A 27096-nucleotide genomic window follows, 5' to 3' on the forward strand; every position below is an offset into this window, starting at 1 on the left:
CCCCCAGATTTTTCGCTGGCTCTCATTTTTCTCCGAGACAAACAGCTGATTGCACACCTCTAGGAGAGCAAGAGCATTTTCGAAAGGTTGCACACACTCAACCCAATTGCACCGCTACCGGCCTCTCCAACACCAAAATTTCTTCTCAATATCCACCCAACCAAGCCATGCCATCAATCACTAATAACAACCCTTGCGTCGTCTTGCAAAAAGTCGGCAGCATCACCTACGAAGACCGGCCCGTACCTGAGCTCACCGACCCTCATTACGTGAAGATAGCCATCAAGCAGACTGGTCTCTGTGGCTCGGACCTCCACTACTACGAGACAGGATGTTGTGGGTCCTTCAAGGTCGAAAAGCCTATGGTCTTGGGCCACGAGTCCTCCGGGGAGATTGTCGAAGTCGGCAGTGCCGTCACATCCTTGAAGGTCGGCGACAGGGTCGCCTGCGAGCCAGGCATCCCCTCCAGATACAGCCAGGAGTATAAATCAGGCAACTACAACTTATGTCCACACATGGCGTTTGCTGCTACTCCACCCTACGATGGCACATTGTGCAGGTACTACTTGTTGCCGGAGGACTTCTGCGTCAAGTTGCCAGATCACGTCTCTTTGGAGGAAGGGGCGCTTGTGGAACCCTTGGCAGTCGGAGTGCACGCCAACAGGCTAATCGATGTGAAGTTCGGAGACTCCATTATAGTTTTTGGCGCCGGTCCTGTTGGATTACTCTGCGCAGGAGTTGCCAAGGCGTTCGGCTGCGACAAGGTGCTCCTTGTCGACATTATCGACGAGAAACTCGCCTTTGCAGTCGAGCACGGACTAGCTAGCCACACTTTCAACTCCAGGGGCCAGAAATTTGACGACTTGATGGAAAAGGTCAAGTCGATCTGGAAAGACAGCGAGCACGGTTTGCCAACATGTGGCATCGACGCAACGGGTAATCAAACTTGCACCAACATGTGCATCCGGGCCTTGGCCAAAAAGGGACGTTTCGTGCAAGTCGGAATGGGGCCAGACAACATGGACAATTTCCCTATTGCTGCAGTCATGGAGAAAGAACTGACAGTGAAGGGAAGCTTCCGTTACTCTGTCAACGACTACAACTACGCTGTTCAACTCCTTAAAGAACGGAAACTCAACGTCAAGCCCCTTGTTACCCACAGGTTCAAGTTCTCTGAGGCTATTGAGGCATATGAGTTCTCTAAAAAGGGCCAGAGTATCAAGATCATGATTTCAGGTCCCGAGTAAAAAGCAGTGATAGATCTCTTTTAAGTTAAGTCTGGTCATCTTTTTTTTTATATACATGAATCGTTTGTTTACAGAGATTGCTTTCGATCTCTCTATGTCCTAAGCCTGCGTCGATGCAGAGTTGGCTGGTACGGTGGTAGTCGAAATTTCTTCTGAAGCCTTCGACTGGTTGCCAAACAATTGCTCGTGCTGCTGATCGTGTTTGGCTCTGAAGAACGTGTAGTGCAACACCACATCGTCAATATTTCTCATCGCAGGGTCTCTAGAAAACTCAGGATCAATGAAGAAGAACAACGGCATGTCAACCTCTTCGCCCTTCGACAACCGTTGCTCCTCGAAACAGAAACATTGGATCTTGTTAAAATATGGAGCGACGTGATCCGGTGTGACACTGTAGGTGGCCATGCCAGTGATGTCACGGTCACCTGTGTTCTTCGCTCTGTAAAACGCCAACGCAGTCTCTCCTGGAACAACCCACACCTCTCTCTGTTGCGGAACAAACTTCCATGGTAATGCCCCACTGGTCTCGGCAGTAAACGACACCCTCAACTTCCGGTCGGTGGAAACAGGGCTCAATTTGTCCCTCGTAAACCGGGTACTATCTGTGATCGGAGTACCACCCCACCCTGTCCGCTGACAGATGGCACGGTAGATCGGTACAGAGGCGTACGAGAACGCCAGGAAAACCATCATCAGCGAAAGCGAATAATAGATTGTGGTTTGTCTCTGATATCTGTCGTTGGCTCCACGATATTGATCCCTCAACCGCTGATATTCTGCCAGTGACATCTTTGGCAAGCTTCCACGCTTTGACCTTGGCGATTCCGTCTGTCCAGGTGCTCCTGCACCTGGAACTTCATACTTTGCCCATATACTTGTGTGGAACAGCCTTGTTAAGCTCAAATGCGACGTGCAGGCATCTCTTTTGAATGGACTCCTCACCGAGCTCCACTGGCCAGCCGATATACGTCTCATCATCATCATTCCAATCATGGTGCACGTAGTCTATCCTGGCAAATTCTTTTTCGGTCGATGACTACACTTCAATATCAAACCGCCATTACCGCTACAGACCACTTCGTATTTTCATGTCTTCCCTTGTCTGATTTTTTTCTAACGCGAGGAGGAAGAAAACCGGGGTTTGACCTGGGAGTTCCCTTCTAGCTTAGACTGGCTTGCTGATTACACAATTTTCCAACTACACTTGGCTTTAGACGTTTGCTCTATAGATGATTATGATGAAGATGCTGCTGCATTAGAAGTCTTCCTCCTGCAAAAACTGTAGAAGCTCTTGCTCACGCTCCCGGGCCTGAGTGTCGGCATCCACATCCCGGCGGTCCTCGTTCATCGGATACCTCATTGCCTTGACACTGTCATTGTGCAACTGCATACAGAACTTGATACGGCGGTCAAACTCCTCCTGTGGGCTAGTGGTACTGTACACGTAGCAGACCTCGTCAGACTCCATGTAGCCCTTAGTGTGGTTGATCGTGGCATCAACAACTCCGTCTTTAATCGCCTTGGCAACAATGTATTCTGCAGTGAGCTCACTATCCAAATGAAGCTTGATACAAATATCCTTCAAAGAAATTCTCTTGTAAGATAAAGAGATGATACGAATACCCGTCTTGATGACATTTTGTCTCAAACGTAACACTAAGTTGTAATTGTTGTCCTTCTTAAGGTGTTCGCCAAAAGTTTCCAAAGAGTCGTTGAAAATTGTCAAATCACCCAATCTAACAGCCTTCGTGACAGTAGAATATGGTCTTAGAGATTTTGCGAGAAGGGGATCGTCAAAACTGGATAGTTCTGGGATTTCACCGGTCAACAACTGAATCAAAATTTGAAGCTTCGTAGCAGATTGTAAGAACCCTAGTGCATTCTTTGTCTGTGGGCATTTCCGGATCGCAGTGATAACACACTCGTTGGCAGACGAGTAATCCAATTGGATCGTTTGGATTCTAGCCAAGTAGTAGTAGTATCTGGCCACAACGGAGTTGGTGGCCTCGTTTGGGAATTCTGTCTTCTCCACCAAATTGTACGCCTGGTTTATATCGTTCGTCAAAATGTAGTCTCTGAGCAATAGAGTGATGACTGACGCCCTTGTCTCTGTGTCGTGTCTGAGTGTGGCGGTCCGCAACGCGTTCATCAACTCCACTCTGATGTTGATCAAGTCGTTGGCCAGCTCGCTCGATCTGAACACATAGTACCATACCTTCGCCTGTATATAGTCCAAAGTTCTTTTGTTGTAGCTCTTTAATGCTTTGATCACATGTCTGTTGAACGTATGTAAGGCCTTGGTCTCTCCCAGATCGTGCAAGAATATCTGGACTAAGAGATGTATAAAGATATCGATTTCTGGCAACACCTCGTCGCTATCCTCTTCAACGGCTAAGCCGTCGGTGTCAACATCCATCTCACTGTTGTTGCCATTGCTGCTGACGCTGTAGCTCTGATCGTTGTTCCGAATTATCACATGTGTGCCATTGCTGAAGGGCGTCAACGCCCCAATCAAATATTCTACAGTGGGGTAAGATGGTGGATACACACTGTTGATCAAACTAATCAAGTCGTCGGCCTTGATGCTTCTTCTTATTGATGTCAATTCACGGAAAACCTTTAGGATGTAACGAGGATCAAACTTCACAGCTGAACTCCTGATGAGAGCCAAAAAAGTAGTTAATTGGTCCACGACTGTCGATGCAACCGGTGCTGTTTCTTGTTCGGTGGTCATTGTCTCTTGCGTGCTTTTTTGCTGACTGTCAATGCTCCTACAAATTAATCTATCTACCTCATGTATCCCCTTCTTCCGCCTTTCCACCTCTGAGGGTGGCAAATCAACATCCTCTCTCTTCTTCTCTTTCGAGAACGCTGCCAGCTTTTTCTTACACCAGCTTCCCGATATGCTTAGCTAAGCCGGCCGGGGCAGATGGCGGCATGAATCTGCCGAAGTCTACCTGATAGACAAGTTGGACTGATAAGCAACAAAAGGGCTTGAAAGTAATAGAAGCTAACGGTGAAAGCATAAAATGTCTGGCGGAAGAGGCATCTCGTCTTTGCGGTCAAAGGATTTGACTGAGAAGTACCAGAGTCTAGGCTCGACAGTTTCTCAATCGCAGAGAGACCACCTTTTGACACAACTTCAGGTTTTCCAAGCAGCATTGATATCGTTCAAGAGTGAATATGCATCAGAAATCGTACAGAATGAAGAAGTACGAACGAACTTTGCAGAAATATGCATTGCTTTTGGAATAGACCCGCTAGTGGTGGCGTCATCTATAACAGGAGAGCAAAATAATGATGTAGAAAGATCGAACCAGTTGTGTTTGAAAATGATTGAGTTGTGCACTATGACAAGGCCCATCAACGGTGGAATAATTTCAGTAAAGGATTTGCTTGGAATGATCAATTCAGATACTTGGGTGAACAATGATTTGCATTTGAACTTCAAGCAGAGCGATATAGTGGAAGCATTGGATCACCTCAAGATACTGGGGAGTGAGTTGCAGCTCGTGAAAATAGGGAAAAAGGAGTACATCAAGAGCATACCACAGGAAATTAACGTCGACCAGAGCAGAATACTTGAAGCCGCAGATATCCTTGGATATGTGAGTTTATCTGTCCTCAAAGCCAACTTTGGATGGAAAAGTGTACGATGCCACTCGGCAATTGACGAGTTAGTTTCGACAGGTATATTGTGGGTCGACATTCAGGATAAAAAACACGAGGTGAAATATTGGACAACGACGTGGATAAACAAATGATAAAGTTTACTGGTTTTATATTATGATGCTACATAGCTTTTTTTCTATCTATATATACAGTTCAATGCGATATGTACTGGAACGCAAAATCCACCGTTTCGAATTGACTTTCGTTTTGGATGAGAAAGTCCTCATTTTTGTCCAACATACTATGATTGATATGGTTCCACGTTGTCGCATCACCATACAACATGACTTGGGATTTAATCTTCTGTTTCCCGCTAGCATCACATCTTTTGCACTTGTAGGTGTCATGTGTCTCACAAATAGTATTCGTGTTAAACTGGAACAATTGTTTTAGGTTATCGCTGCTGAAATATCTCTCGACGTCATCTACAGAATCAACAACACACGATGAAAGCTGGAGCTTAGCACTTTGTCTTTGGAAAATCTTCTCTTCAATTGTTCCTGTAGAAATGAATCTGTAAATAAAACAATTTTTCTTTTGGCCATCTCTCCAAACTCTCGCCAATGCTTGTTGATCTGAAGCAGGATTCCAGTCAGGATCCATCAATATCAATCTATTGGCACCGATCAAATTGATTCCACATCCACCAGCTTTGGAACTCAACAAAAATACAAACTCCTTTCCCTCGGGGTTGTTGAATCGATCAACAAGTTTTTGTCGTTTGTTAATGTTCATTGTGCCGTCCAATCTGAGAGCACCATATTTGTGTTGCCTACAAAGTTTCTCCACAAGATCTAAAGTCTGTGTATAGTTTGAAATAACAACAATTTTATCATCTGTTTCCATGCGAATCTTAAACAAGAATCTTTCTAACATTTCAAATTTTCCACTATGACATGTCTGCACTTCCCTATTTCTACCTGTGCTATTTCTATCATCTTTGTAATCTTCTGGTATAAGATCTTCACATCCATCAATATCCTCAGGCAAGTTAAGAAGATTGGGGTGGTTGCAAAGTTTTTTCAACAAGCCAATGGCTTTCAATGGTTGCGAATGTTCACCTTTCAGAAGCTTTTTAATCTCTGGAGATGTGATGAAATGATTGTAAAGGGTTTTCTGCATATCCGATAAACCACAAAAAATCACATATTCGTACTTGACAGGTAAATATTTGCTCAAAATGTCATTGGTTCTTCTGATGATAAATTTTTGAACGAACTCGGTTAGCTCTTTCAACTTCTCATCACCTTTCTCCTTCTCCTTATCAGTTGCCAAAGAATCACGGCCTCTCAAAATATCAAGCTCATAGTTCTTCCTAAATTCTAATCTGTTCCCCAATAAACCAGGATTTGCGAAGTTCAATAAAGAGAAATATTCAGATAAATCGTTCTGAATTGGAGTACCTGAAAGAATAACCCTTCGTTGGCAGTTTAACGAATTCAACGCGTTGAAGGTCAAACTATCTCCATTTTTCAATCTGTGGCCTTCGTCTGCCAAGACTAACCCAACCTCACAATTTTGCAAGTTATCAATATTACGCCGTAGCGTTTCGTAACTGATTATTAGGACGGGGCTCACAACACCGTTACCCTGTGCGTCTGCCCAATTCTGAATCGATTCGCCGATACTAGAACCTTTAGCAGATTTACCATCAATAGCAAGAGAATTCAAGGAGCCCTTTCCAAGCCACTTATCGATCTCATTTGCCCAATTTCGAACCAAACTAGATGGACACACGACAATGCATTTCTCTATTGTTTTTTTACCTCTTGGACCCTGTTTTAGCAACGTCCACATCAAAGTGAGACACTGTAGCGTCTTTCCCAAACCCATTTCATCGGCCATAATGCACCCTTTTGCTCTAGCATCCACCAGTCCTGAGGTACAGCGGTATAAAAATATAACACCTTCACGTTGATGGGGTCTCAAAATTTTGGCAAGTTTTGGATCAATAACAACGGGGACGTTTGGAAACGATGCAGTTGGGTCCTGTGAGTTACTGGATATTCCTAGCATCTCATTCAAGGATCTTTTGTTGTGCATTTTGAATCTAGAAGCAGGTCGCTGTTCAGGCTCTGGTGTTGCTCCTTGTGTGAACTCTGGTGTTTTCTCTTTCCCTGTCTCTGCAACTGCTGCTGCTGCTGCCGCTGCTGCTGCCGCTGCTGCTGCTGCTGCTGCTGCTGCTGCTGCCGCTGCTGCTGCTGCTGCTGCTGCTGCTTCCTCCTCTTCCTTTATCACATCCACCGTAGGATCATATAACACTATAGCCAATTCACCAAAGGGATCATACAATGGTTTCGGAGGAAAGAAAACCTTTTTCCTGTTACCTAGTGGAGGTGGCACGCGTGCCTGGAGTGACCAATCGTCGGTCTTGGATTTGAGAGGTGGCACAAACTTTCTACTCAGAATCATCCTATTTTCATCGACATAACCAAGGACCCTTCTGGGATGAAGTGCATTTTTCTTCTTCATTGTATTATTTGCCCCGTAGCTATTTTCATCAAACCACAGCATATCTGACGGAGAGTCATCCTTCAAAGAAGAGTTACCACCCTCGGCATACGATTTAGGAGCTTGTAACCGAGCCTTTCTCATTAATCTTCCATTCTCTCCTTGCGTTCCTGCACCTGTAGTCGAGTTTCTTGTGGCTGGACGGGAAATTGGCGGTCTAAAAGGTCGAAACAGCACCGAAGGATCAGTCTGTGTTCTCCGTCGCTTCAGGCTCGGCGCCACGCCGGCCCCCGTCCCAAGCGCAGTGGAAACATAGACAGGCTCCTTCGGTTTGCTCTTGTATAGCTTAAAGTCGGTTTTCCCCATGTTTGCTTGTTTGCTGGTTGCCCCTCTTCAAGAACTAACTCCGAAGGCGTTTGTACAAGAGAAACACGTTAATAAGAAATTCTGAAATTTCATGTAAACAAAAAAGGAAAATAGGTCCGCACAGCCATAAAGCCAAACTCTAAAATTTTATATTCTATCCACCCTTATATACAAAAACCATACCCAACTAGATCTATGAGTTGGTATTCAAGAATTAAATTAGTACGTTAACAGAATCTCCAAAAAAATGGCGACAGAAACTCCAACCATCCAGAGGAAAATCATGCACGAGCCAACGTATCTATCGCATCTCCAACCACCTACTGGAATGAAGATGAGAAGTACAACAATGAGATTAAGAAGTAACCCCAAGAGACAGAATATAATGGAGGCACTGGCTGGGATCTCTATGTAGTCGGCACCCACAAGCAAACCACTCATACCAAGTCCGAGCAATATATTTAGCAAGGGTCCTCCGATGCATGCTGCTAGAGCCATGAGAGGATAACCCATTCTAGTGATGACGATGCACGAGATCAGGTCTCCAACGGAGTTTCCAAGGGCAAATATAGTGATACCCATGGCCGACGGGCGAATGTGGGTGAGCGATGAGACCAATGTCAACAGCGAAATAATTTCAGAAGCGATGATAGATATCCATGCGATTGATGCAGCTACACCCATAATGGAAATCACGCATTTGAAGGGTGTGGAAGGGTTCGATGAACGCACAAGGCTGTGGTAGGCAAAATAAGTGAGGGTAATTGTGGGGAAGAGCATGAAGAACTTCGTTAGGCCAGAAGTAGTGGGGAACAAGGTGCATACAATGATAAAGGGTGAGGTCAGAAGGGAAGTCAGTAGCTCGAAAAGCTGTGCAAGTGCCGGTTTGTAGTCTCCTTCGTAATCGTTTGTGGTCATTATGGGGATGGTGTGTCTGAATAGCTTGACGAAGGGGAGGGCAGCGTAGTCAAAAATCTTCTCGGGAAGAGACCTCTTTGGAGGTTCAATTATTTCTGCCTGTAGCTGGCCTCCTTGAGAAATATCACCATTGGTATTGCTTCCATCGCTGCTGTCTCTGTATGTACCTCCTGGTTGTTCGATGTAGAAGCCAATACGTCTGCGAGATGTCAACCCTCTCAAAATTGTCTCAAACTCAAGGTTCCTAATAATCTGTGGGTTGTAGTTATAACTGTCTTGCATTTGAATATTCTCGTCAAATGGGAAGGGAAGACTGTTCTGGTTGTACAAGCTTCTCGCATGGCTTTCAAGCCTGATTTTGTTCAGCTCTTTCTTATAGTACCACTGCCAGAGGATGATAAGCAGGACGTATGTGATGTATATGGATACCAAGGTGAGCATCTCTATCCTGGTAAGAACGCCGTCTCGAACACAGTATAGCAATATCAGTGCAGAAACTGTGAAAAACGATACATCTCTCAAATATGTACCTTTGGCATTCAAAGATATTAGCCGCTGTTCAGCTGACTCATCCTTATTATTTCCAGAGTTATTGTTGCCATTGCTGTTGCTACCAGTGTTTGCGTTATCCTGCAATGAGATAAATGTATTAGGTCCTGTGCTAACTCCGGGTACTAAATCAAATGGGTTGATAATAAAGATGGTTCCGATGACCACCGAGTTGGTGAAATACGCAGCCCCAATGATCTCACCAAACGCCAAAGACGTGTTTCCTGTCACAAAAGACGTGTATGTCGAGATGATATCAGGCGATCCATTGGCAAACGCCAAGAGGGTTAACCCGGACACGTTTTCTGGAATCTTAAGGTGGCTCGCTACGGCATTCAAGTTCGGCACTAAGCAATTTCCTGCCACTAGGCCTATCGAGGCAAACAACACAAGAAGAAGCAGCACCATCAATGGAATGCCCACCCATGACCTGACGCTGTCAGACTGCGACATGCAGTAGTACATCGTGAAGGAGTTGAGAAATCCCGGGTGGTCGGCACATTGCGCCTGCACAAACTGGCACTGCTGCTGGTTTGGAAGCAGGTACACCTGTTCGCAAGAAATTATTGGAATATTTCCGGTGATCTGAGACATGGCTTTATGATGTGCTCTCTGTCTGGCCAGAAATAGACCCTCTGCCACAACGAACAACCCCAGGACCAGGAAACCAAGCTCAGTTGCGTAAGAGAGCTCGGAAAAGAAGACATAGAGAGAGTCCGGAAGCATGTCGCAGAGAAACAGAGAGTGCCGCGGAGACGGAAAGGGAGGAGGGTCGCATGATTGGTATCTGTAACACCTTACGAGCCTTCATCAGAGGGGATTGCGGGATGTTCGGGAGGCATTGAAAGCTGTCGGACTAAACCTGGACGACAGTGGATGCTACCGATAGGGAAGGCACTGTTGAGGATGGGTGTTGCAAGCGTCAAAGAGAGAATGTTTCCAACTCCGCTGGCTACGAAACCGCTGGTGGTGGATCGAAACGGACAGTTCAGAGAAAAAGACACGGGGAGAGTGTTCAGGATGCATGGAGTCAACTTTGCCTCTAATACGAAGATGCCGGAGGAACCATGTCAGAATAGTAACATGGACCCGGAGCACTGCGGTTTCTACGAGCGTGCTGACACGGTAACGTTCGTCGGGAAACCGTTCCCCTTAAACGAAGGGTACCAGCACTTGTCCAGAATCAAGCAGTGTGGTTTCAACACGATAAGGTTTGTGACGACCTGGGAGGCCATAGAGCATGAGGGTCCTGGAATATACGACTTAGAGTACGCTGACTACTTGGTGGGCTTTCTAAAGCTCATCGATGAAGTCGGTGGGTTGTATGTATTCATTGATCCTCACCAGGACGTGTGGTCGAGGTTTAGTGGCGGCAGTGGGGCTCCCATTTGGACGCTCTATGCGGCAGGATTAGAACCCCGTAACTTTGAAAAGACAGTTGCCGCCAAGCTTCACAATTTGGCCATAGATCCGCAAAACTTTACCAAGATGGTCTGGGCGACTAACTACAACAGACTAGCCTCGGAGGTAATGTTTACTCTGTTCTTCACGGGTTCTGTGTTTACCCCGAAAGCAAAACTGGATGAGGAGAACATTCAGTCATATCTCCAGAGGCATTTCATAGAAGCATTCGCATTTCTTGTTAGCCGGATCAAGTCTGAGATCCCACATGTATTTGATACGTGCTTTCTTGGTATCGAAAGTATGAATGAGCCGAACAGCGGTTTCTACGGGTATGCTGATTTGCACCAGTGTCCTCCACACCAAGAACTTAAGTTAGACGAAACGCCTACCCCAATTCAGTCATTGAGGTTGGGTATGGGCTTCCCGGAAGAGGTCGATATGTATTCCGTGAGCATCTTTGGGCCTTCGAAAATAGGTAGGAGGTGGTGTGATCCTGAAGGTACTAAAGCGTGGGTGACTGAAAATGATAATAAGGACAAGCATTATGGCTTCAAAAGATCCCCAGACTGGAAATTAGGAGAGTGCATATTTGCACAGCATGGGGTGTGGGACACAATAACTGGAGAGTTGATCATGCCAGACTATTTCAAGGTCCATCCAGAAACCGGGGAGTATTTGGATGAGTCAACGTTTATCAACGGCCCCTTTTTGGATTTCTGGTTGAAGTTCAAGCAAAGAATGAGGGAAATTGATGAAGAAATGTTTATAATCATGCAACCACCTGTTTTACAAATTCCACCTGTAATAAAACACAATTCGGAATATCTTGATGACAAAACGGTCGTCGCATTGCACTACTACGACGGTATGTCTTTGTTGTTCCAGAAATGGAACAGAATGTTGAATGTGGATACGCTTGGGATCATGAGAGGAAGGTATTTGAATCCTGTGTTTGGGTTAGTTCTAGGAGAGTCCAATATACGTAAAAGTATACAAAAGCAGTTGAAATCCATGGCAACAGAAAGTCACCAGAATGTGGGCTATAATGTGCCCGTGATATTTACCGAGACCGGGATGCCTTTCAATATGGATAACAAAAAATCGTATGAGGATGGGAACTATACCTCCCAAGAGGCTGCCAACGATGCAATCCTTTCGGCACTTGAAAGAGAACAGTTGGACTTCACGTATTGGTGTTACAACCCTGACAACTGCCATGATTGGGGGGATTTGTGGAATCTAGAGGATTTCTCAATATGGTCCAAGGATGATTTACCTGGTCTGCAACTGCAAGATGGTAACACGTACTCCGAATGGCTACTGAATAATAGTATAAAAGGGAAGCATTTTTTACCTGGTAGTTCCCAGAGTATGGGTCAGTCTTCCACTACAGGTGATACCGAATCAACATATTCTCACTCGAATTCATCAATCAATAAAGAACTTGTAAGAGAAATCACACATAGCTATACAGATTCTAACGGAAAAAGCAGTGGAAATGATTGGTCGAGTCAGCTGAATATTGATTTGTCAGGAGGTGTACGTGCTATCAATGCCATCATACGTCCAATTCCATTACTGGTGAATGGAGATGTCAACATGTGCGAGTTTGATATGACGTCGAAGTCGTTCCATTTGGAAATATCCAATGCCAGGTTTCAAAGCGGGGAGCCTTCTCCTAGCATCATTGTGATACCTGAACAGCACTATTCGAACAACAATTTCCGTATACGGGTGTCTTCTGGAGATTTTGAGTTGAGACAAAATCCTATAATGCAATGGGTTGAATGGAACCATAGCGAATCTTCTGACAAGGTTGTCGTTATGGATGTTACGGCAATCGATGAGTATGCTGATGATGTGATTTTCAAAAAAAATGATTGCGGTTCTTTAAAAGCCTTTGCCTGTGGATATTTATCAACGGAATAAACGTCTCTCTTTTGGCGATTAATTCTCTTGGTACGATGATCACACACGGGATTATCTGCAGGCTAGGAAATATGGGGATCCGTGTTTTGCATGTTTATTTTGCTCTGTGCGTCTTGGTAATGTACAGCTGGGTATGTAGATCAAAGAGGTCAGAAGAAAAGGCCGACTGATATGTATTTTTTTTTCTCTTTTAATAATTTTTTCTGTTTTGTTTTGCATTGAATTAATACAGATGTGCATATACAACTTTGGCTATATGTAACTACGTATTACATGATAAATAAGTCGAAAAGTTCTATTGATGACGTTTGCGAGATCCGGTTGAAGGGGAGGGGGGGGAGTGGAAAAATATGTATGGGAGGCCCGGGAGGAGTTGGGAAGGCTCAGCTGTAGCAATTGATCAATCGAAAACGTTCAAATATGCCTCGGCGACGAATCTTGCCCTTGCGTTCAAGAACAACTTCATTTCGCTGATTTCCTTGTCGACATCCTCCATGAACTCTATGATGAAGTCAACCAATTTCTGTTTCATCATGACTTCCTGGTGATAGTTTGTCAAGAGAAAGCTGATGTCGTAGCCCTCGATGGGCACCCGTCTCAAGATAAGGAAGTTTTCTGCACGCTTAGTCAAGAAACGGGTGAACTTGTCCACCAAGATCTCCTCAATCTCGTCACTCTGCTTGATTCTTATGGAAACCCTGATGGAATTGATTGCCGGTTCAATTAGAACACGTTCGGACTCGTTACGGCACACATGCAATGGGTTGAGGAGGATCTCAGGGGTCCTCTTGTTCTCAATTTCCGGATAGTTGTGACGTTCAACGAGCTGCGAGCTGAAGTCCTGGAGGCAGAGGGCCGAATTGAGGGAGTGGCGGACCGCCGTGAGATATGGCTTGAGAGATTGTGACATGGTTGGATGGCGGATGTGGGGAGTGCTGCTGCTGCTGCTGCTGCTGCTTGTTGTGGTGACGTTACCGAGGCCTTGCCGTCGTGTCGTCCTCTGTCCTCTTCCTTCCTGTCTGCCTTCATTCTCCTGGAGGCCGACCAGGGTGTCTGTTTGCAGAAGGCGCGGGCGTTTTTTTAGCTGCGGAGCTTTCTGGTTGAGCATGAATCGAGAGAAGGTGAAGAAACAGGACGGGGGGAAGAGAACTTCAAGTGCAAAGAGGCTAATCAAGAGGCAAAAGAGTTGGTTGGCAAGTGAGACAAGCAAGATGGCATGGCAAAGAGTTACAGACCCTGCTTCTGGACGGGCGTACTATTACAATGACGAAACTCAGGTGACACAGTGGGAGTTCCCGGAAGACGTGCTCGACTCAGCGTTGAGAGAACACGGCTGGGACAAGGCGACGACGGAGAGCAATGGGGTGGCGAAGATGTACTTCTTTTCTGCGGCCGGGGAAAGTCTATGGGAGGTACCTGCTGCGGTAATGGCGCATCTGCAGGGGCTTTTTGGCAGCGATTTGAGCCAAGACGAAATCAAGGGTGAGTCTACGGAAGAAACATCGGTGGACATTGGCCAGGCTGTAGAGAAGGAGGGGGGAAATGCTAACGGTAGTGATTCTGTAGCTGCTGCAAATGATGTTGTGGGTGAAGCTGTGGTTGAGGTGCATCAGGCATCGCCTACGGCCGGCGAAGAGTCGGAATTGTCTACCGAGGTTGGAAAGAGCGTTCCGCCAGTGAACCAATTGATCGGATTGGATGAGCTTGTTGCCTCGGAGGAGAACAAAGATGTGGAAATGGAGATGGAAGCTGAAAATGAGGTGTCGGGGAGGAGTCCGGACGACGCGTTTCTCGCAATGCTGAAGGAATGTGACGTCGGTTCTGATTGCACTTACACAGACGTTGTGCGGAAGTGTTCAAAGGACCCTCGGTACTGGCGTGTCCAAAACCCTGTGCAGCGGAGCCGGCTGTTTGAGGTGTATCTGGTGAAGAAGGCGGACGAGGATTTTGCTGCGTCGAAGGAGAAGTACCGGCAAGAGTTCTACGGGATGTTGGCGAAGCACAACGTCAAATACTACACGCGATGGACGACGTGCTCGAGGAGCCTACAAGAGGAGAAGCTATGCTCGGTGTTGAGTGAGAGGATCAAGCGGGAGTTTTTTGACGAGTACACTGCGGAGCTGCGCCGGGAGAAAGAGGCTGCCTCGAAGGAGTTGAAGGTGAAGGAGGCTATGTCGCTAGAGGATGAGTTCCTTGCCAGCGTGACGATCTCGAGCGAGTTTGCCAAGATTGTGTCTGGTCTCGAGGAGCGATACAAGAACCTCACGAAGGGTGAGATGCTTTCGATATTCGAGAAGGTGATTGCCGAGCGGGAGCGGGAGCAGGTGGCGGTGGTGGAGGCCGAGCGGCGGAAGAACTACCGGGCCGACCGCCGGGCCCGGGCGGCGTTCAAGCAGATGCTTGCGGGCCTGATCGAGCGTAAGGAGCTTGTGCCGACGTCGAGGACGAGGTGGTTCGAGTTTGTGGCGCTGGTGAAGGACCGGGCCGAGTTCACGGAGTTGGCGGGCCACCACGGGTCGTCTGCGATCGACTACTACTGGGACCTGCTAGACGGGGCGTACGGGGCGTTGGCGGGCCGGCGGGAGCTTGTGCGGCAGCAGCTGGTGAACTCGAACAGGAAGATCGGCGACGTGGCCGAGGACGAGTTTGTGCAGCTGATGGCGAGCAGCAGCAAGACGGAGGTGTCTGGTCTCTGCGAGGACGACCTGCGGACGCTCTACGCCATGCTGCGTGGCGAAGCCGGTGCCTCCGGAGGGGTCCACGGCGGCGCTGGGGCCGGTGCCAAGCGGCCTGCGCCTGCGGACGCCGCCGAGGCGTCTGCAGAGAAGCGGCAGAGGATCATGCTACGGACAAACAACGTGTGACGGGGCGTGTTGCACCGCTAGTTCCCTTCGTTTCTTGTCTTTTCTTTTCTATACCATCATGTATACAAGCGCACACTAGTGCCAGCGTCTACTCCTGCGAGAAGAGGGCGGAGACCGCGAGGAAGCCGAACATGGCGTACTTGAAGTACACGTTCTCCGTGATGAGGATCGTCACGTACCCGATCTTCGGCAGGTAGCCCTTGACGCTGCCCACGATGTCCCGGCCGCGGTGGAGGTACGTCTTGCCGTACCCGTACAGCGGGAGGTCGTCCCGCTCGTTGTTGTCGCCCTTCGTGAGAAGGAACTGGTCCGTGTCCCCGCCCTGTGTCGCCACAACGTGTTCACGCACAACCCGGTGCACTATGGGGATGTCTCTCTGCGGCGCGTTGTACACCACGATGTCGCCCACCGCAACCCGTGCCTCTCTGTTCCAGAGGAACAAGATGTCTCCCCGCTGGAACGCCGGCTCCATCGACCCGGACAACACCACCACTAGCGGCGACGACGACCCGGTTGCCACCGAGAGCCCTTTCCAGATCGCAAAGGCACTAGCGATCACCATCATCATCGTCAGCGCGTTGTTCAGCTGCAGCCGCAGTGTCTTGACGTTCATTCTGTCTGCCGTATCTCTGTTGTGTCTCTGTCGACTGCCTTCTGCTCGCCCTCTCGCCCTCTCCCCGTCCTCTCCCCGCCCTCTCCCCGCCCTCTCCCCGCCTTTTCCCTCTTCCTTCCGTCCTGTCTGACCCTCTTGTCTGTCTTGTCTGTCTACGTGGCTCACGAGGTCGAGGAGGCGAAACCGCGCGACAGCGGTTTTGTCGCGGGCCGAAGCAGCGGAGAAGGTGAAGATGGCCAGAGGAGAAGGGAAAGAGGGGAGCAGACGGTGGTTGCGGCCCTGTAGCACGGGAGAGAGCAGGGGAGGCAGCAGAAGGTTGGCAGCACCCGCAGAGAGGGTCTGGTGGACGGCTGGACGGGCTGGACGGGCCGGGGAGTGCAGACGGCGGTAGAAGCAGGGTGTCTGCGGCGGAGAAGAGGCCCCTTTTTGGGAAGAAGGGGCAATGTGCGGTGACTACAGGGCCAGAGGGGCCAGCGGGGCATCTGGTAGGGAAGACGTGGTGCTGTTGGCGGCAGCAGATAGGATCGCTTGCAGTGGGGTGGTGGCTGTGTGTGGGAGGGGCGGCAAAGACGGGCGTGGAGGGTGCCCCTTTTTGGGTGTGGGTGGTTTGTGGAGGGTGCAGGAGACGGAGAGGGGGTCGGAGACGGAGCCGGGGGCAGGGCGGTGGAGGGTGTGTGGGTTTCGACTGGTGGTGGTGTCGGGGGCGGGTGGAGGACGGTTTGGCGGGGTGGAGAGTGGATCGGCGGACCGTGTGCGCAAATGTGGGCTCCCCGAGGGCCCCTTCGGCCAGCTGCGGCGACGGGGCGGACGACATGACGGTGCCGGCGCCACCGTTTCTGCTGCGGGGGTAGTCGACGGCCCCGGTGGCTGTGTGCAGGGTGTTGGGGAGCAGTCGGGGCCAGCAGCAGGTGGCAGCCGTCGGGCTGCAAGCTGCTTCTACGTCGGTGCCGGTGCCTCGATGCACGGCAGGGACCCCCCAGGTTACATTTTTCATTTTCAGGTGCTCGTCCTTTCCGGCGTGGTCGAGCGTGTTGCGTGTCTGTTTTTTGTGTTGATCTTCGGACACAGAGGACAGGACGGGGGCCAGGGACGGGGGCAGGGGCAGAAGCGGCGGCCCACAAGCAGCACAGCGAGCATGAGCACGAGCCGATACTCGTCGAAGGCCCATCAGCGGGACCGCCAGGCGCTTTTTTCGGCAGAAGACCTGTCGCCGTCTCCGTCGCCGATGGCGACGCCGACGCCGATGCCGATAACAATCAACAGCATGGAGGCGGGGCAGACGGCTGCGCCGTCGGCGGTGGCTCTGTCTAGCCCGTACGGGCCGTCCGGCGGCAGCAAGCAGCGGGGCGGGTACTCGTCGAGCGCCCACGAGATGGCGCAGTTGGAGTCGCAGTCGGAGGAAACGGTGTCGCTGATGAAGGACAAGATCGGGGCGTTGCGGGAGCTGTCGGTTGCAATGGGCACGGAGATCAACAAGTCGAAGCGCAACCTCGTGGAGCTCGGCGAGGATATGGGCGTGTCGAGCGAGCGGATCCGGTACAACATGAACCGCATGAGGCGGTTTGTCGAGCGCAGCGGGGTGGGCTGGAAGGTGTGGCTAGGCTTTGCCGCCGTTGTGATGTGGTGTTTCCTGTGGGTCTGGCTCTTCTGAGCGGAGCCGGAGACGTGTAAGTGTATAGATGGCGAGATAGGAGAAATAAGAAAGAATAATACGGCTAGTACGAAGGTTTACTAAACGGGGTTCGATGGGGATGCATTCGATTTATAGAAAAAGGGCTATAGTTCATTGGCACGATGGACGGTGGTGCTGCTGTGGGTGCCGCCGTCGCCATCGCTGTTGTAGACACCCACGCGGGAGGACGGGGTCAGGTAGTGGTATTTATCGATCACCAGCTTGCTATTGGACGTGGCGGCATTGCTGCTGGAGGTGTTGGTGCTGGTGCCGCTGCCATTGTGGTGGGGGTGGCGGGGGTTGCTATTGCTTTTACTGGGTGTGTTGCTGTGTGTGTGTTGGGGTCCGCCACGCAGACGGCCCCGGAAATGGCCCCGGACGTGGCCCCGGCCTCTGGACCCCGGGTGGGGGCTGGGATGGTTGTTCCTGCAACCATTGGGTGTGCTGTGGACTTCGGCCGGGCTGCTCGGGGCCAATTCTGCGGTGTTGGCCGGGGAGTATGCCGGGCTCTTGGGCCCAGCCGAGGCCGAGGCCGAGGCCGTGATTGTGGCCGGCGCCTTTGTTGCTCCCGGAGCACGATGGCGGCGGTGGCCGAAGAGGTTGTTGGCGTTCTTGATGAAGTTGTAGTTGCTGTTTCTGTGGTTTTTGAAGTTCTTGGCACTGTCGCTGTTGTAGAAGTCGGAGTTCTTGTGCGTGTGGGTGGCGGGGGTATCGACCGGGTCTGGCGAAGCGTGCAGTGGTGTCTCGGGAGCCGGGTCGTTGCTATGCACGCCGGGGACGTTTGTGCGCTTGCTCTTGACGCCGATGACCCTGCCGTCGACCTGGAGGCCGTCGAAGCGGACTGCGGCGGCGGCGTCGGACTCGTGGGCGAACTCGATGTAGGCGTAGCCCTTGGGCAAGCCGGTGACGCGGTCGCAGACAATGGTGACCCTGTTGACGGAGGTGCTGCCGCAGCCGGGGACTCCGTCGGCGCCCTGGCAGAAGAGTACCTTGAGCTTCCAGGGGGAGATTTTGAAGGGGATGTTGGACACGTAGACGGATCTGCTGTCGATTTCTCTCTGGTTTTTCGGCTGGTGGGGGCCCAGTCTGAGGCCGGCGGGGTGGGGGGTGGATGGGGTTGTTTCGGCGGGAGCCGGGAGGTCGTCGACGGACACGGAGGAGTTGTTGCTGGAGAGGGGGGCGTGTGAGGACGACGCGGTGGACGTGGAGTTGAGCGTGAGCGTGAGCGACGACGACGAGGCGTCTGTGGACGGCGGCGAGTCGCCCGTGTCCTGGAACGGCGCCGGCAGCGTGTTGCTGCGGTACGTCTTGAACACGTCGAAGGAGTCGTCGGACTCGGGCCTGTCGGGGCAGCTGGAGAGACACATGGTGGGGTGGCGGCTGGACGGTTCTGCTATCCTGCTATGCTGCGGGAAGCCGACGCTGCGGTTCTGCTCTGCACGCGGTGGCTGGCGGCGGCCTACTGCGGGGCTGCTATACGTGGGCACGCAGGGGAGCACTGGCGGGGCGGCGGCAAGCGCAACGAAGACGGACAGCCTGTGCGCAGACGGTTCATTCGTCGTGCTGACGGGACGAAACAAAGACCCAGCACGCAAGGAAAACGGGGACGCACGGTGCAGCTGGCGGTGAGGCGGAACACACACGGAGCGGTGGGGGGGTGGCCGATCGTAAGTTTAGTTTCGCAGACTGCCCAGGTGGTGGTGTGCTGCTGCTGCTGCTGCTGCTGCTGTTACTGCTACTACTCTTGCGCCCTCTAAGTGCACAGATCCCCGTCTGGAGACACCGTATTTATGCACGGAGACAGACAACGGCCCGCCCACACGCCCGGCCAACGGCGGGGGAGAGGGGAGCCGGTTGGCGGAGCAGATTGATCTGGCCCCGTGTGGCAGCAGCGACACAGGCGGGCCCTAAGCATTGGTGAAGAAAGTGATGTGATGCGATCTGACGCGCAGCGGCCGGGGCGATAGTGCGAGAGCTCCGAGGGGGCTCCAGAAGCTTCGATGGGCTTCCACGGCGCGGCTGTGCACGGGGCGGGGGCGGCTGTGCGGGGGCGGGTGCGGGATTTTTTGCGTGGGGGCGATCGGCGCAAAAATCTAGAAACGACGATCGACGTTGCAGACGATCGACGCGGAATCCTTTTGCGTCGATCGTCCCCGCGCCGATCGTCCCCTCGACTTTTTTTTTCTTCCGAAACTTTTCTTCCCCCCCCCAGCTAAACCCAGATAATTTTTTTTCACCTGACAGCATCCCTGCACAAGAAGAGATAAGCAGGCCTCCATCCCTCCATCCCTCCATCCCTCCATCCCCAGCTCCACCACCACCACCACCACCCACACACCATGGTCTCGGTGCGCAGAAGAAAGATGAGCCGCTCCGGCGTGGCGAAGAACACCCGCCGCAACAACAACAACAGCAAGACCAAGTACAACCCCCGCTCCAACCCGGTCATCGCCAAGCACTGGGACCCGGCACTCACAGCGAAGCAGAACTACAAGAGGCTCGGCCTTGCATTCCGGCTGTCGGCAGCAAGCGGCGGTGAGGAGCAGCGTCTCCGCGTGAGGCCCATCCAGCACGGCAACATGGAGGAGAGTCTCTTTGACGACGCAGACGACGACGACCCCGCCGCCGCCCCAGAGCTCGACCCGTACGACCCCGCCAACATCCTCGAGGGCACCGCCAAGATGGTCAGGGACGCCGCCGGCAACGTCGTGCAGATCGTCTACGGAACCAAGAAGCTCGCCGACACGCCTGCCGCACCGCAGCGGTCTGCAGACGCCGCCGCCGACGCCAACGCCGACCCCGACTCCGACTCCGACGACGCCACCACCGCGCACCAGGTGATCGGCGAGCTCGAGGCCCTTGCCAGCCTGCCCAAGCGCAAGGAGGTGCGTCGCATGAACGAGCTCGACACCGCCCGCTGCCGCCGCCTGATCGCCCTCTACGGCGACGACTACGAACGCATGCGCTGGGACAACAAGCTCAACCCCTTCCAGCTCAGTCCGGGCCAGCTCCGCAAGCTGCTGCTGCGCTTCCGCCACCAGCAGGCCCGGGACGTCTAGCACCTCTATCTACCTCCCTACCTTCTTACCTACCTACCTGTGTAAAAACGAGACAGACAACAAACACCCAAGCCCCGCGCCCGCGCATAAATAGAGCGGCCTCTCGCCCCCCTGCCCAGTTCGGCTCAGCTGCCGCCGCGTACACCGCTTCTTCTTGCCCTTGCCTCCACGCCTTCAAACAGGATGGCGTCTACACACAATTCCACCCCGTCCCGTCACACCGCCACCCACTCGTGGGTGCGTCGTCTCAACGGCGGCCCGTCGTCGTCCCATGCCGCCGCCGTCCGCTTCGCCCTTGTCGCCCTGGACACAGAGCGTCAGGAGCAGAAGGTCTTTGAAGCCATCCGGTGCCGTCTCCGCGAGGACCTGGACGGAGTGGACGCGCTGCGTCGCGTCGGTGCTGACGTCAGCAGCAGGGTGCAGGCGCGGGCCGAGAGACTGCAGCGGGAACTGGCCCTGGTGGATGAAGGGGCAGGCAACGAGGGCCAAGAGGAAGAGGAGGAGCAGGAGGGCGGCACAGGAGCCGGCAGAGAGGGCGTCCGTGGTGCAGACAGCGTCCGGTAGCAGCACAGACACAGACACAGACACAGAATGCTATCGCACATGCGCTCGGCAAGAAGGATCGGGGCCAGAGGCCTTGGCGCCAGAGGCTTGGCCTCGGCGCAGGCGCCGGCCAGCGTGTCGACGCCAACGGTGATCAAGACGCTTGGGAGCGGCGTGCAGGTGGCCATCGACCCGACGCCCTCGTACTTCTCCGCTCTGGGCGTCTACGTGACGGCCGGCAGCAGGTACGAAGGCACGTACGGGCTGACGGGGTGCTCGCACATCCTGGACAAGCTCTCGTTCAAGTCCACGGCCAACCACTCGGCCAAGGCGATGGCAGACGCCCTCAACCGGCTCGGCGGCAACTACATGTGCGCCTCCTCGCGCGAGGCGATGCTCTACCAGGCCAGCGTGTTCAACCCGGACGTGGAACACATGTTCGAGCTCTTGGCGCAGACGGTGAGCGAGCCTCGCCTCTCGGACGAGGAGATCAGCGAGCAGCTCATCAGCGCCGAATACGAGCTCAACGAGATCTGGCTGCAGAGCGACTTGATCCTGCCCGAGCTCTTCCAGCAGGTGGCGTACAGCAACGCCAACCTCGGCTGCCCGCTCTTGTGCCCGCAGGACAAGCTGTCCTCCCTCAACCGAGCACAGCTCCTCAAGTACAGAGACACCTTCTACAGACCTGAAAACATCGTCGTGGCCTTCTCCGGCGTCGACGAGAAGACCGCCGACCAGCTTGTCGCCAAGTACCTCCCCTACAGCGGCTCCTCCGCCTCCCCCTCCCAGCTAATCAAGGAACCCGCCAGGTACACCGGGGGCGAGTTCTCCCTGCCCGTTCCAGAGGGCATCGAGTACCGCGGCGAGGAGTTCCACCACATATACGTTGGCTTCGAAGGCGTCGACATCTCCTCCGAGGACGTCTACAAGCTCGCGGTGCTGCAGATGCTCATTGGCGGAGGCGGCTCCTTCAGCGCCGGCGGACCGGGCAAGGGCATGTACTCCAGAGCTTACACACGCGTGCTCAACCAGTACGGCTTTGTCGAGAGCTGCAAGAGCTTCATCCACAACTTCACCGACAGCGGCTTGTTTGGCCTCTCGCTCTCGTGCGTGCCGCAAGCCGACCGCGTCATGGCCGAGTTGATCGGCTATGAGCTCAACCTCCTCATGTCCCGCGACATCGGCAAGGGCGGCATCTCCGAGCATGAGGTATCCAGAGCAAAGAACCAGCTCAAGAGTAGTCTCATGATGAACTTGGAGAGTAAGATGGTCCAGTTGGAAGACATGGGCAGACAGGTGCAGATCTACGGCAAACGTGTCGACGTGTTGGAGATGTGCGCCAAGATCAACCAGGTCACACGCGACGACCTCATTGTCATGGCAGAGAAGATCTTTACGGGCAGCGAGCCCACCATTGTCGTACAGGGTGACAGAGAGGCTTTTGGCGATATCAGAGGCATGTTGGCCAGATATGGCTTGGGCAAGACGGCGTCTGCGTCCGCAGAAAAGAAGGACAACACCACGTCCAGAAGCAGAGGATGGTTCTAGAGCTAGGGCCCGAGTAATGTACATAGCATAAAGAACATCGGTGTCGGTAGTTTATCTGTATCTTTATTATGGTTAGTTTTCTTTATATAGTATATTCATGTATAGAATCTCGATGTATCTTGGTAACAAATTCATAGAAAAGTATTCTCCGAGCGTAAGGATAGGTGGGGGAGGGAGGGAAGAAAAGTTCATGGTATTTTGCGCACACTTCCATTAGTGCATCAGTTTTGCTTTTCGTAGACATCATCAGGGTTCAAGTACGTGTGGAAGACCCTGTCCCAGAACATGGAGGTGACGCCGAAACCCAACCGGTAGTTCTTGTAGTGGTGCTCCAAGTGGTACTTCTTCAACTTCTGGATGTACGCAGGCAACTTCACGTGGTGCAAGAAGTAGTGGGTCACGTCGTACATGATGTAACCGAGAAACCCGCCGGCCCAGCCTGCACACGCAATGTAGAAGGGGAAGATGCCAAAGATGACCTTGTAGAAGGGGAACGCCAAGACGCAGAAGAGCGTAGGAGGCATAACCAACCGCATCTTGTCCATAGGGAGGTAGTGATGCACGCCGTGCATGAGGAAATGGAAGGTGAAGGCGACGCTGTTGTCAGGCAAGTTGTCGTCCAAGTGGAACAAGAAGCGGTGCATGCAGTACTCGATCAAGGTCCACACAAAAAGGCCGATGGCCCAGAAGGTGAGCGTCACGATGGGGCTCAAGTGCGTGGCGGCCACGTAGAGGATGTAGAAGTCCACGGGCAACCACACGGAGGGGACGACCCACCAGGGGGTGAGCGAGAGCGGCTCGAGGAAGTTGCCGAACAACTGCGCCGAGCCCTTTCCGTAGTGTCTCGGCCGGTGGATCTGGTCGATGTAGAACTCCCTCGTCCAGTTCGACCGCAACACCTGCATGATCAACGGTTTGTCCAAGTCCAAGAACTTGTGCTTCTTGTAGTCCTCCGAGTGGTCGGTCTTCACGTGCAGCAAGTCGTCTGGGATGTCGCCGAACTCGGTCAAGTCCGCAATCCGCATCCCGTCCTCCCCAACACCCACGTCGGGAACCACCTCCATGTCTGCGTGCTTCGCAAGCAACTCCCGCTCCTCCTCCTCGGTCGCCAAGTAGCCCACAAGCATGCCGTCGTCGAGCATCTCGTAGGCGCTCTCCGAGTGCACGTGCGACTCCGGGTCGGCCAGAATCTCCGTCACGTCCTTCCCTGCGTACTCCATGATCACCTCGGGCCCGGCAGGGTGCTCCTCGAGGAACCCACTGATGTCGTACACCTTCCGGTGGTAGAGCGTCACCCAACACGACGTCTCTGTGTTGTGCGCCTCGATTGCCTTTCTCGAAAGTAGTGGAAGTGCCATCCTATTTGCTGCTGCTGTGTCTGTTTCGATTGCTATTTCGATCGCCGCTGTAGCTTTTGCCCTTCACGAGAAACAACCGGAGGCAACAATTCAAGAAGAAGAGCCTCCTACTCTTTCACATGTAGCGGAACGAGGCGTGCAAAAAAAAGGAGGAAAACAAACAGAACGGAGCGAAAAAAAAGGAGAAAAAGAAAACACAGAAAACACGTGAGCTTTGGCGGTCAGCTGTTTTGTGTAGTTTTGGCTGTTTGACTGCTTAACATTGTGGGTTGGGAAGCATGACTCTCGTCAGAGAGCACGGAGATGCCGCATGCTGGTATTGTAGAGGTCGGTGGCGGCTGAGGAGGCGGAAGAGGCCGGGGACGGTGCTGGCGACGACGCGGACGACGGCTTGGAGCAGACACGGTTCATGTCGACGTCGGAAGAGCTGCGGAGGCCCTCGAGAACCACCCGCCAGCCCTGGCGCATGCAGCACCAGGTGTCGTGCTCCTGTTCGAGGTCGATCATGTCTTCCTCCTCGTCGTCGTCTTCGTCGCCGAGAGCGAAGCCGCCGGCGCCGTAGGAGGGCCGGATGCTGCCGTCGAACTCAGTCGGCTGCTCTCGAACAGGGATCTCTGCCCGATGGGGACAGGCGCTGAGCTCCTCCACGTCCTGGACGGTGTCGATGTTCGACGTGGAGAGCAGGATGCGACGGGTGCAGCACTCGCAGTTCAAGAGCAGGAACTTCTCCTGGTGAAACTTCTGGATCTTCAACTCCCAGCCGAGCAGGGCGGGCAGGATCACGTCCAAGGACGGGTTCACGGCGAGATCTGTGCTGTAGGCGCTGTTGACGTCAGCGTCGGCGCCGATGTCGATGTCGATGTCGATGCTGGCGTCGTCTCTGGACGTCTCTCGCAAGTACTCCAGTAGAAAGAGCGCCTCGTCGTGGCTGAGGAAGGACCGTCGAAAGTTCTTGCCGATCAGCCGGTCCTTGTTCCGCTTCATCGTCGCCAGCCGGTGCCAGAACTTGTACACCTCTCTCGGAATGTCCTTCGGCGTGATGTAGTAGTTCTGCTCCTTCGGGGAGATGGGCAGCAGCGGCAGAAACGTGCACGTCGGGTAGTGATCCGACGAGAGCCTGCTCACGTACGAGTTCACTAGCGTTTCGTACACGTGGATATCGTCGTCCTCGTCGAACTCGTCGTCGAGCATCTGAAACTGGAACGGCAGCTCGTACCGATCCGTGTTGTTCAAAACCTGGTTGTAGTCGTCTGTGTGGTGCAGGTTGTTGAACACCTTGCTCAGAGACGCCGCAGCCGGCGACGACGAGGACGCCGACGCACTGGACGCCGACGCCAGCCCGGTGTCCAGTCCAGGGTCCTCCGGGAGCTTCACCATGATCCCCGAGTGGCATGACGTGCAGTGGAGCTCGTTTTTGCGCACGGGGTGGCACTTCCATCCCTGTGCAGCACACACGAGCGGCGACAGCTTCGAGCTGGATACCGTCCAGTTCAAGACCGAAAACGTGTTCAACCGCCTGATGAAGTGAGACCTCGACAGCGGCGACGCCAGCGACCGCACGCCCTGCAGTTTCTGGCTCCGCATGTACAGCAGCTGTCTCTTGTTGGACTTGTCGCCCGTTCCGGCAACAGAGATGCCGTCGAAGGACGACGACGAGGACAATCTCCGCTTCGGAATCAATGACTTGGGGAACGAATGTAGATGTTGCAACGTCGACCTGCCGCTTGACCTCGGTGTTGTTCCTGTCGTCGACGCTATCGCCGTCGAAGTTCCTGTCATCGGAATCGAGATGCCTGTTCCTCCGGAAGAATCAGGCGGAGAAATGGAGATTTGTTGCAGTATGTTCAGAATGGCCTGCGCCGTCGGGGCTGGCGATCCACTGAGAGAATGCTCTGCATTGTTGGAGCTCTGCATGTTTGTGACCCTGTAATATACCGTGTTGTGTTATGTATAAAGTGTGCTGTTTTAATGATGCTCACTAAACCTCTATTCATGTCGATGAGGAAATTGACAAATTGATAGATGCAGAACCGAGAAAGAGAAAAAAAAAAGTTATCGTATCTTGTCGAAAATGTCTACATCACCAGTAGCTGAAGCTACTCTTTCACAACACAGCAAAGGCCATCATCATACACATCTATACACACAGCATGTCCTACAAGCAGAACTTCCTCCAGGCAGCCTTGGACGCAGAGGCTCTCAAATTCGGCACCTTCACTTTGAAGAGCGGCAGAATCTCTCCATACTTCTTCAACATGGGTTTGTTCAGCACGGCCAAGACCTTAAACGTGTTGGCTGAGTCGTATGCCCATGCCATCATTGACTCCGGAATAGAGTTTGACGTCTTGTTTGGTCCAGCCTACAAGGGAATCCCCTTGGCAGCCATCACCGTCACTAAGCTCTACGAGATTGGCGGTGACAAGTACGCCAGCATCGGCTACGCTTTTAACAGAAAGGAGAAGAAAGACCACGGTGAAGGTGGCTCCATTGTCGGATCAGTGTTGAAGGGGAAAAAAGTCCTCATTATCGACGACGTCATGACGGCCGGTACAGCCATCAACGAGGCTTTCGGCATTATCAAGGAGGAGCAAGGGAACACCGTCGCCTGCATCATCGCCGTCGACAGAATGGAGACTACCAAGGACTCCAATGAGTGTGCCACCAAGATCGTGTCCAAGAGATACGGCGTACCGGTCATTTCAATCGTCTCCTTCAACGATATCGTCAAAGTGTTGCAGTCCAAGTTTACCACCGAGCAGATGGCCAGCATCGACGAGTACAGAAAAAAGTACATCCCAACCATCTGAAGCGGCAGACGCACGTGTAGAGAACTATAGTAACAGTAGTATTAAAGTAAAGTGAACTATATAAGTACGGGAAAACGAGATGAGTCAGAGGACCTG

At 52.5% G+C, this 27096-nt stretch overlaps 16 protein-coding genes across 16 annotated transcripts; 8 read left to right on the forward strand and 8 right to left on the reverse strand.

The window, feature by feature from the left end:
- Positions 1–167: 167 nt before the first annotated feature.
- Positions 168–1247, forward strand: PICMEDRAFT_71054 (hypothetical protein; the record flags this gene model as incomplete). The annotated part of the gene is made up of 1 exon (XM_019163810.1): positions 168–1247. The coding sequence occupies one exon, from the start codon at positions 168–170 to the stop codon at positions 1245–1247; it is 1080 nt and encodes a 359-aa protein (XP_019020621.1).
- Positions 1248–1346: 99 nt separating this feature from the next.
- PICMEDRAFT_28569 (hypothetical protein) lies at positions 1347–2036 on the reverse strand (the record flags this gene model as incomplete). The annotated part of the gene is made up of 1 exon (XM_019162546.1): positions 1347–2036. One exon carries the CDS (start codon positions 2034–2036, stop codon positions 1347–1349), a length of 690 nt encoding a protein of 229 aa, XP_019020622.1.
- Positions 2037–2502: 466 nt separating this feature from the next.
- PICMEDRAFT_71056 (hypothetical protein) lies at positions 2503–3981 on the reverse strand (the record flags this gene model as incomplete). The annotated part of the gene is made up of 1 exon (XM_019163811.1): positions 2503–3981. One exon carries the CDS (start codon positions 3979–3981, stop codon positions 2503–2505), a length of 1479 nt encoding a protein of 492 aa, XP_019020623.1.
- Positions 3982–4226: 245 nt separating this feature from the next.
- Positions 4227–5107, forward strand: PICMEDRAFT_14950 (hypothetical protein). Its single transcript, XM_019160612.1, has one exon. It carries the CDS (start codon positions 4277–4279, stop codon positions 5009–5011), a length of 735 nt encoding a protein of 244 aa, XP_019020624.1. The 5' UTR covers positions 4227–4276; the 3' UTR covers positions 5012–5107.
- Positions 5073–9797, reverse strand: PICMEDRAFT_71058 (hypothetical protein; the record flags this gene model as incomplete). The annotated part of the gene is made up of 3 exons (XM_019163812.1): positions 5073–6983; positions 7164–7567; positions 8132–9797. The coding sequence occupies 3 exons, from the start codon at positions 9795–9797 to the stop codon at positions 5073–5075; spliced, it is 3981 nt and encodes a 1326-aa protein (XP_019020625.1).
- Positions 9798–10136: 339 nt separating this feature from the next.
- PICMEDRAFT_28419 (hypothetical protein) lies at positions 10137–12536 on the forward strand (the record flags this gene model as incomplete). The annotated part of the gene is made up of 2 exons (XM_019162540.1): positions 10137–11904; positions 12001–12536. The coding sequence occupies 2 exons, from the start codon at positions 10137–10139 to the stop codon at positions 12534–12536; spliced, it is 2304 nt and encodes a 767-aa protein (XP_019020626.1).
- A 400-nt stretch (positions 12537–12936) lies between these two features.
- Positions 12937–13446, reverse strand: PICMEDRAFT_71060 (hypothetical protein; the record flags this gene model as incomplete). Its single annotated transcript, XM_019163813.1, has 1 exon — positions 12937–13446. One exon carries the CDS (start codon positions 13444–13446, stop codon positions 12937–12939), a length of 510 nt encoding a protein of 169 aa, XP_019020627.1.
- Positions 13447–13747: 301 nt separating this feature from the next.
- Positions 13748–15400, forward strand: PICMEDRAFT_71061 (hypothetical protein; the record flags this gene model as incomplete). Its single annotated transcript, XM_019163814.1, has 1 exon — positions 13748–15400. The coding sequence occupies one exon, from the start codon at positions 13748–13750 to the stop codon at positions 15398–15400; it is 1653 nt and encodes a 550-aa protein (XP_019020628.1).
- Positions 15401–15488: 88 nt separating this feature from the next.
- On the reverse strand, positions 15489–16013 carry PICMEDRAFT_71062 (hypothetical protein; the record flags this gene model as incomplete). The annotated part of the gene is made up of 1 exon (XM_019163815.1): positions 15489–16013. One exon carries the CDS (start codon positions 16011–16013, stop codon positions 15489–15491), a length of 525 nt encoding a protein of 174 aa, XP_019020629.1.
- A 1330-nt stretch (positions 16014–17343) lies between these two features.
- On the forward strand, positions 17344–17658 carry PICMEDRAFT_20144 (hypothetical protein; the record flags this gene model as incomplete). Its single annotated transcript, XM_019162152.1, has 1 exon — positions 17344–17658. A coding segment is annotated over one exon (315 nt), but the record flags the coding sequence as incomplete, so codon positions are not given.
- A 788-nt stretch (positions 17659–18446) lies between these two features.
- On the reverse strand, positions 18447–18770 carry PICMEDRAFT_22290 (hypothetical protein; the record flags this gene model as incomplete). Its single annotated transcript, XM_019162245.1, has 1 exon — positions 18447–18770. A coding segment is annotated over one exon (324 nt), but the record flags the coding sequence as incomplete, so codon positions are not given.
- Positions 18771–20024: 1254 nt separating this feature from the next.
- Positions 20025–20744, forward strand: PICMEDRAFT_71065 (hypothetical protein; the record flags this gene model as incomplete). Its single annotated transcript, XM_019163816.1, has 1 exon — positions 20025–20744. One exon carries the CDS (start codon positions 20025–20027, stop codon positions 20742–20744), a length of 720 nt encoding a protein of 239 aa, XP_019020632.1.
- A 591-nt stretch (positions 20745–21335) lies between these two features.
- PICMEDRAFT_71066 (hypothetical protein) lies at positions 21336–22835 on the forward strand (the record flags this gene model as incomplete). The annotated part of the gene is made up of 1 exon (XM_019163817.1): positions 21336–22835. One exon carries the CDS (start codon positions 21336–21338, stop codon positions 22833–22835), a length of 1500 nt encoding a protein of 499 aa, XP_019020633.1.
- A 221-nt stretch (positions 22836–23056) lies between these two features.
- On the reverse strand, positions 23057–24193 carry PICMEDRAFT_57539 (hypothetical protein; the record flags this gene model as incomplete). Its single annotated transcript, XM_019163244.1, has 1 exon — positions 23057–24193. One exon carries the CDS (start codon positions 24191–24193, stop codon positions 23057–23059), a length of 1137 nt encoding a protein of 378 aa, XP_019020634.1.
- A 144-nt stretch (positions 24194–24337) lies between these two features.
- PICMEDRAFT_102813 (hypothetical protein) lies at positions 24338–26231 on the reverse strand. The gene has a single exon (XM_019159657.1). It carries the CDS (start codon positions 26105–26107, stop codon positions 24482–24484), a length of 1626 nt encoding a protein of 541 aa, XP_019020635.1. The 5' UTR covers positions 26108–26231; the 3' UTR covers positions 24338–24481.
- Positions 26232–26343: 112 nt separating this feature from the next.
- On the forward strand, positions 26344–27000 carry PICMEDRAFT_30262 (hypothetical protein; the record flags this gene model as incomplete). The annotated part of the gene is made up of 1 exon (XM_019162633.1): positions 26344–27000. The coding sequence occupies one exon, from the start codon at positions 26344–26346 to the stop codon at positions 26998–27000; it is 657 nt and encodes a 218-aa protein (XP_019020636.1).
- Positions 27001–27096: the final 96 nt, after the last annotated feature.

This window comes from Pichia membranifaciens (assembly GCF_001661235.1).
Source record: "Pichia membranifaciens NRRL Y-2026 unplaced genomic scaffold PICMEscaffold_1, whole genome shotgun sequence".
Lineage (NCBI taxonomy): Eukaryota > Fungi > Ascomycota > Pichiomycetes > Pichiales > Pichiaceae > Pichia > Pichia membranifaciens.

Excerpts from the sequence above, each read along its gene's own strand:
- PICMEDRAFT_14950 (XM_019160612.1), top strand. The coding sequence starts at position 4,277 with ATGTCTGGCGGAAGAGGCATCTCGTCTTTGCGGTCAAAGGATTTGACT.
- PICMEDRAFT_102813 (XM_019159657.1), bottom strand. The coding sequence starts at position 26,107 with ATGCAGAGCTCCAACAATGCAGAGCATTCTCTCAGTGGATCGCCAGCC.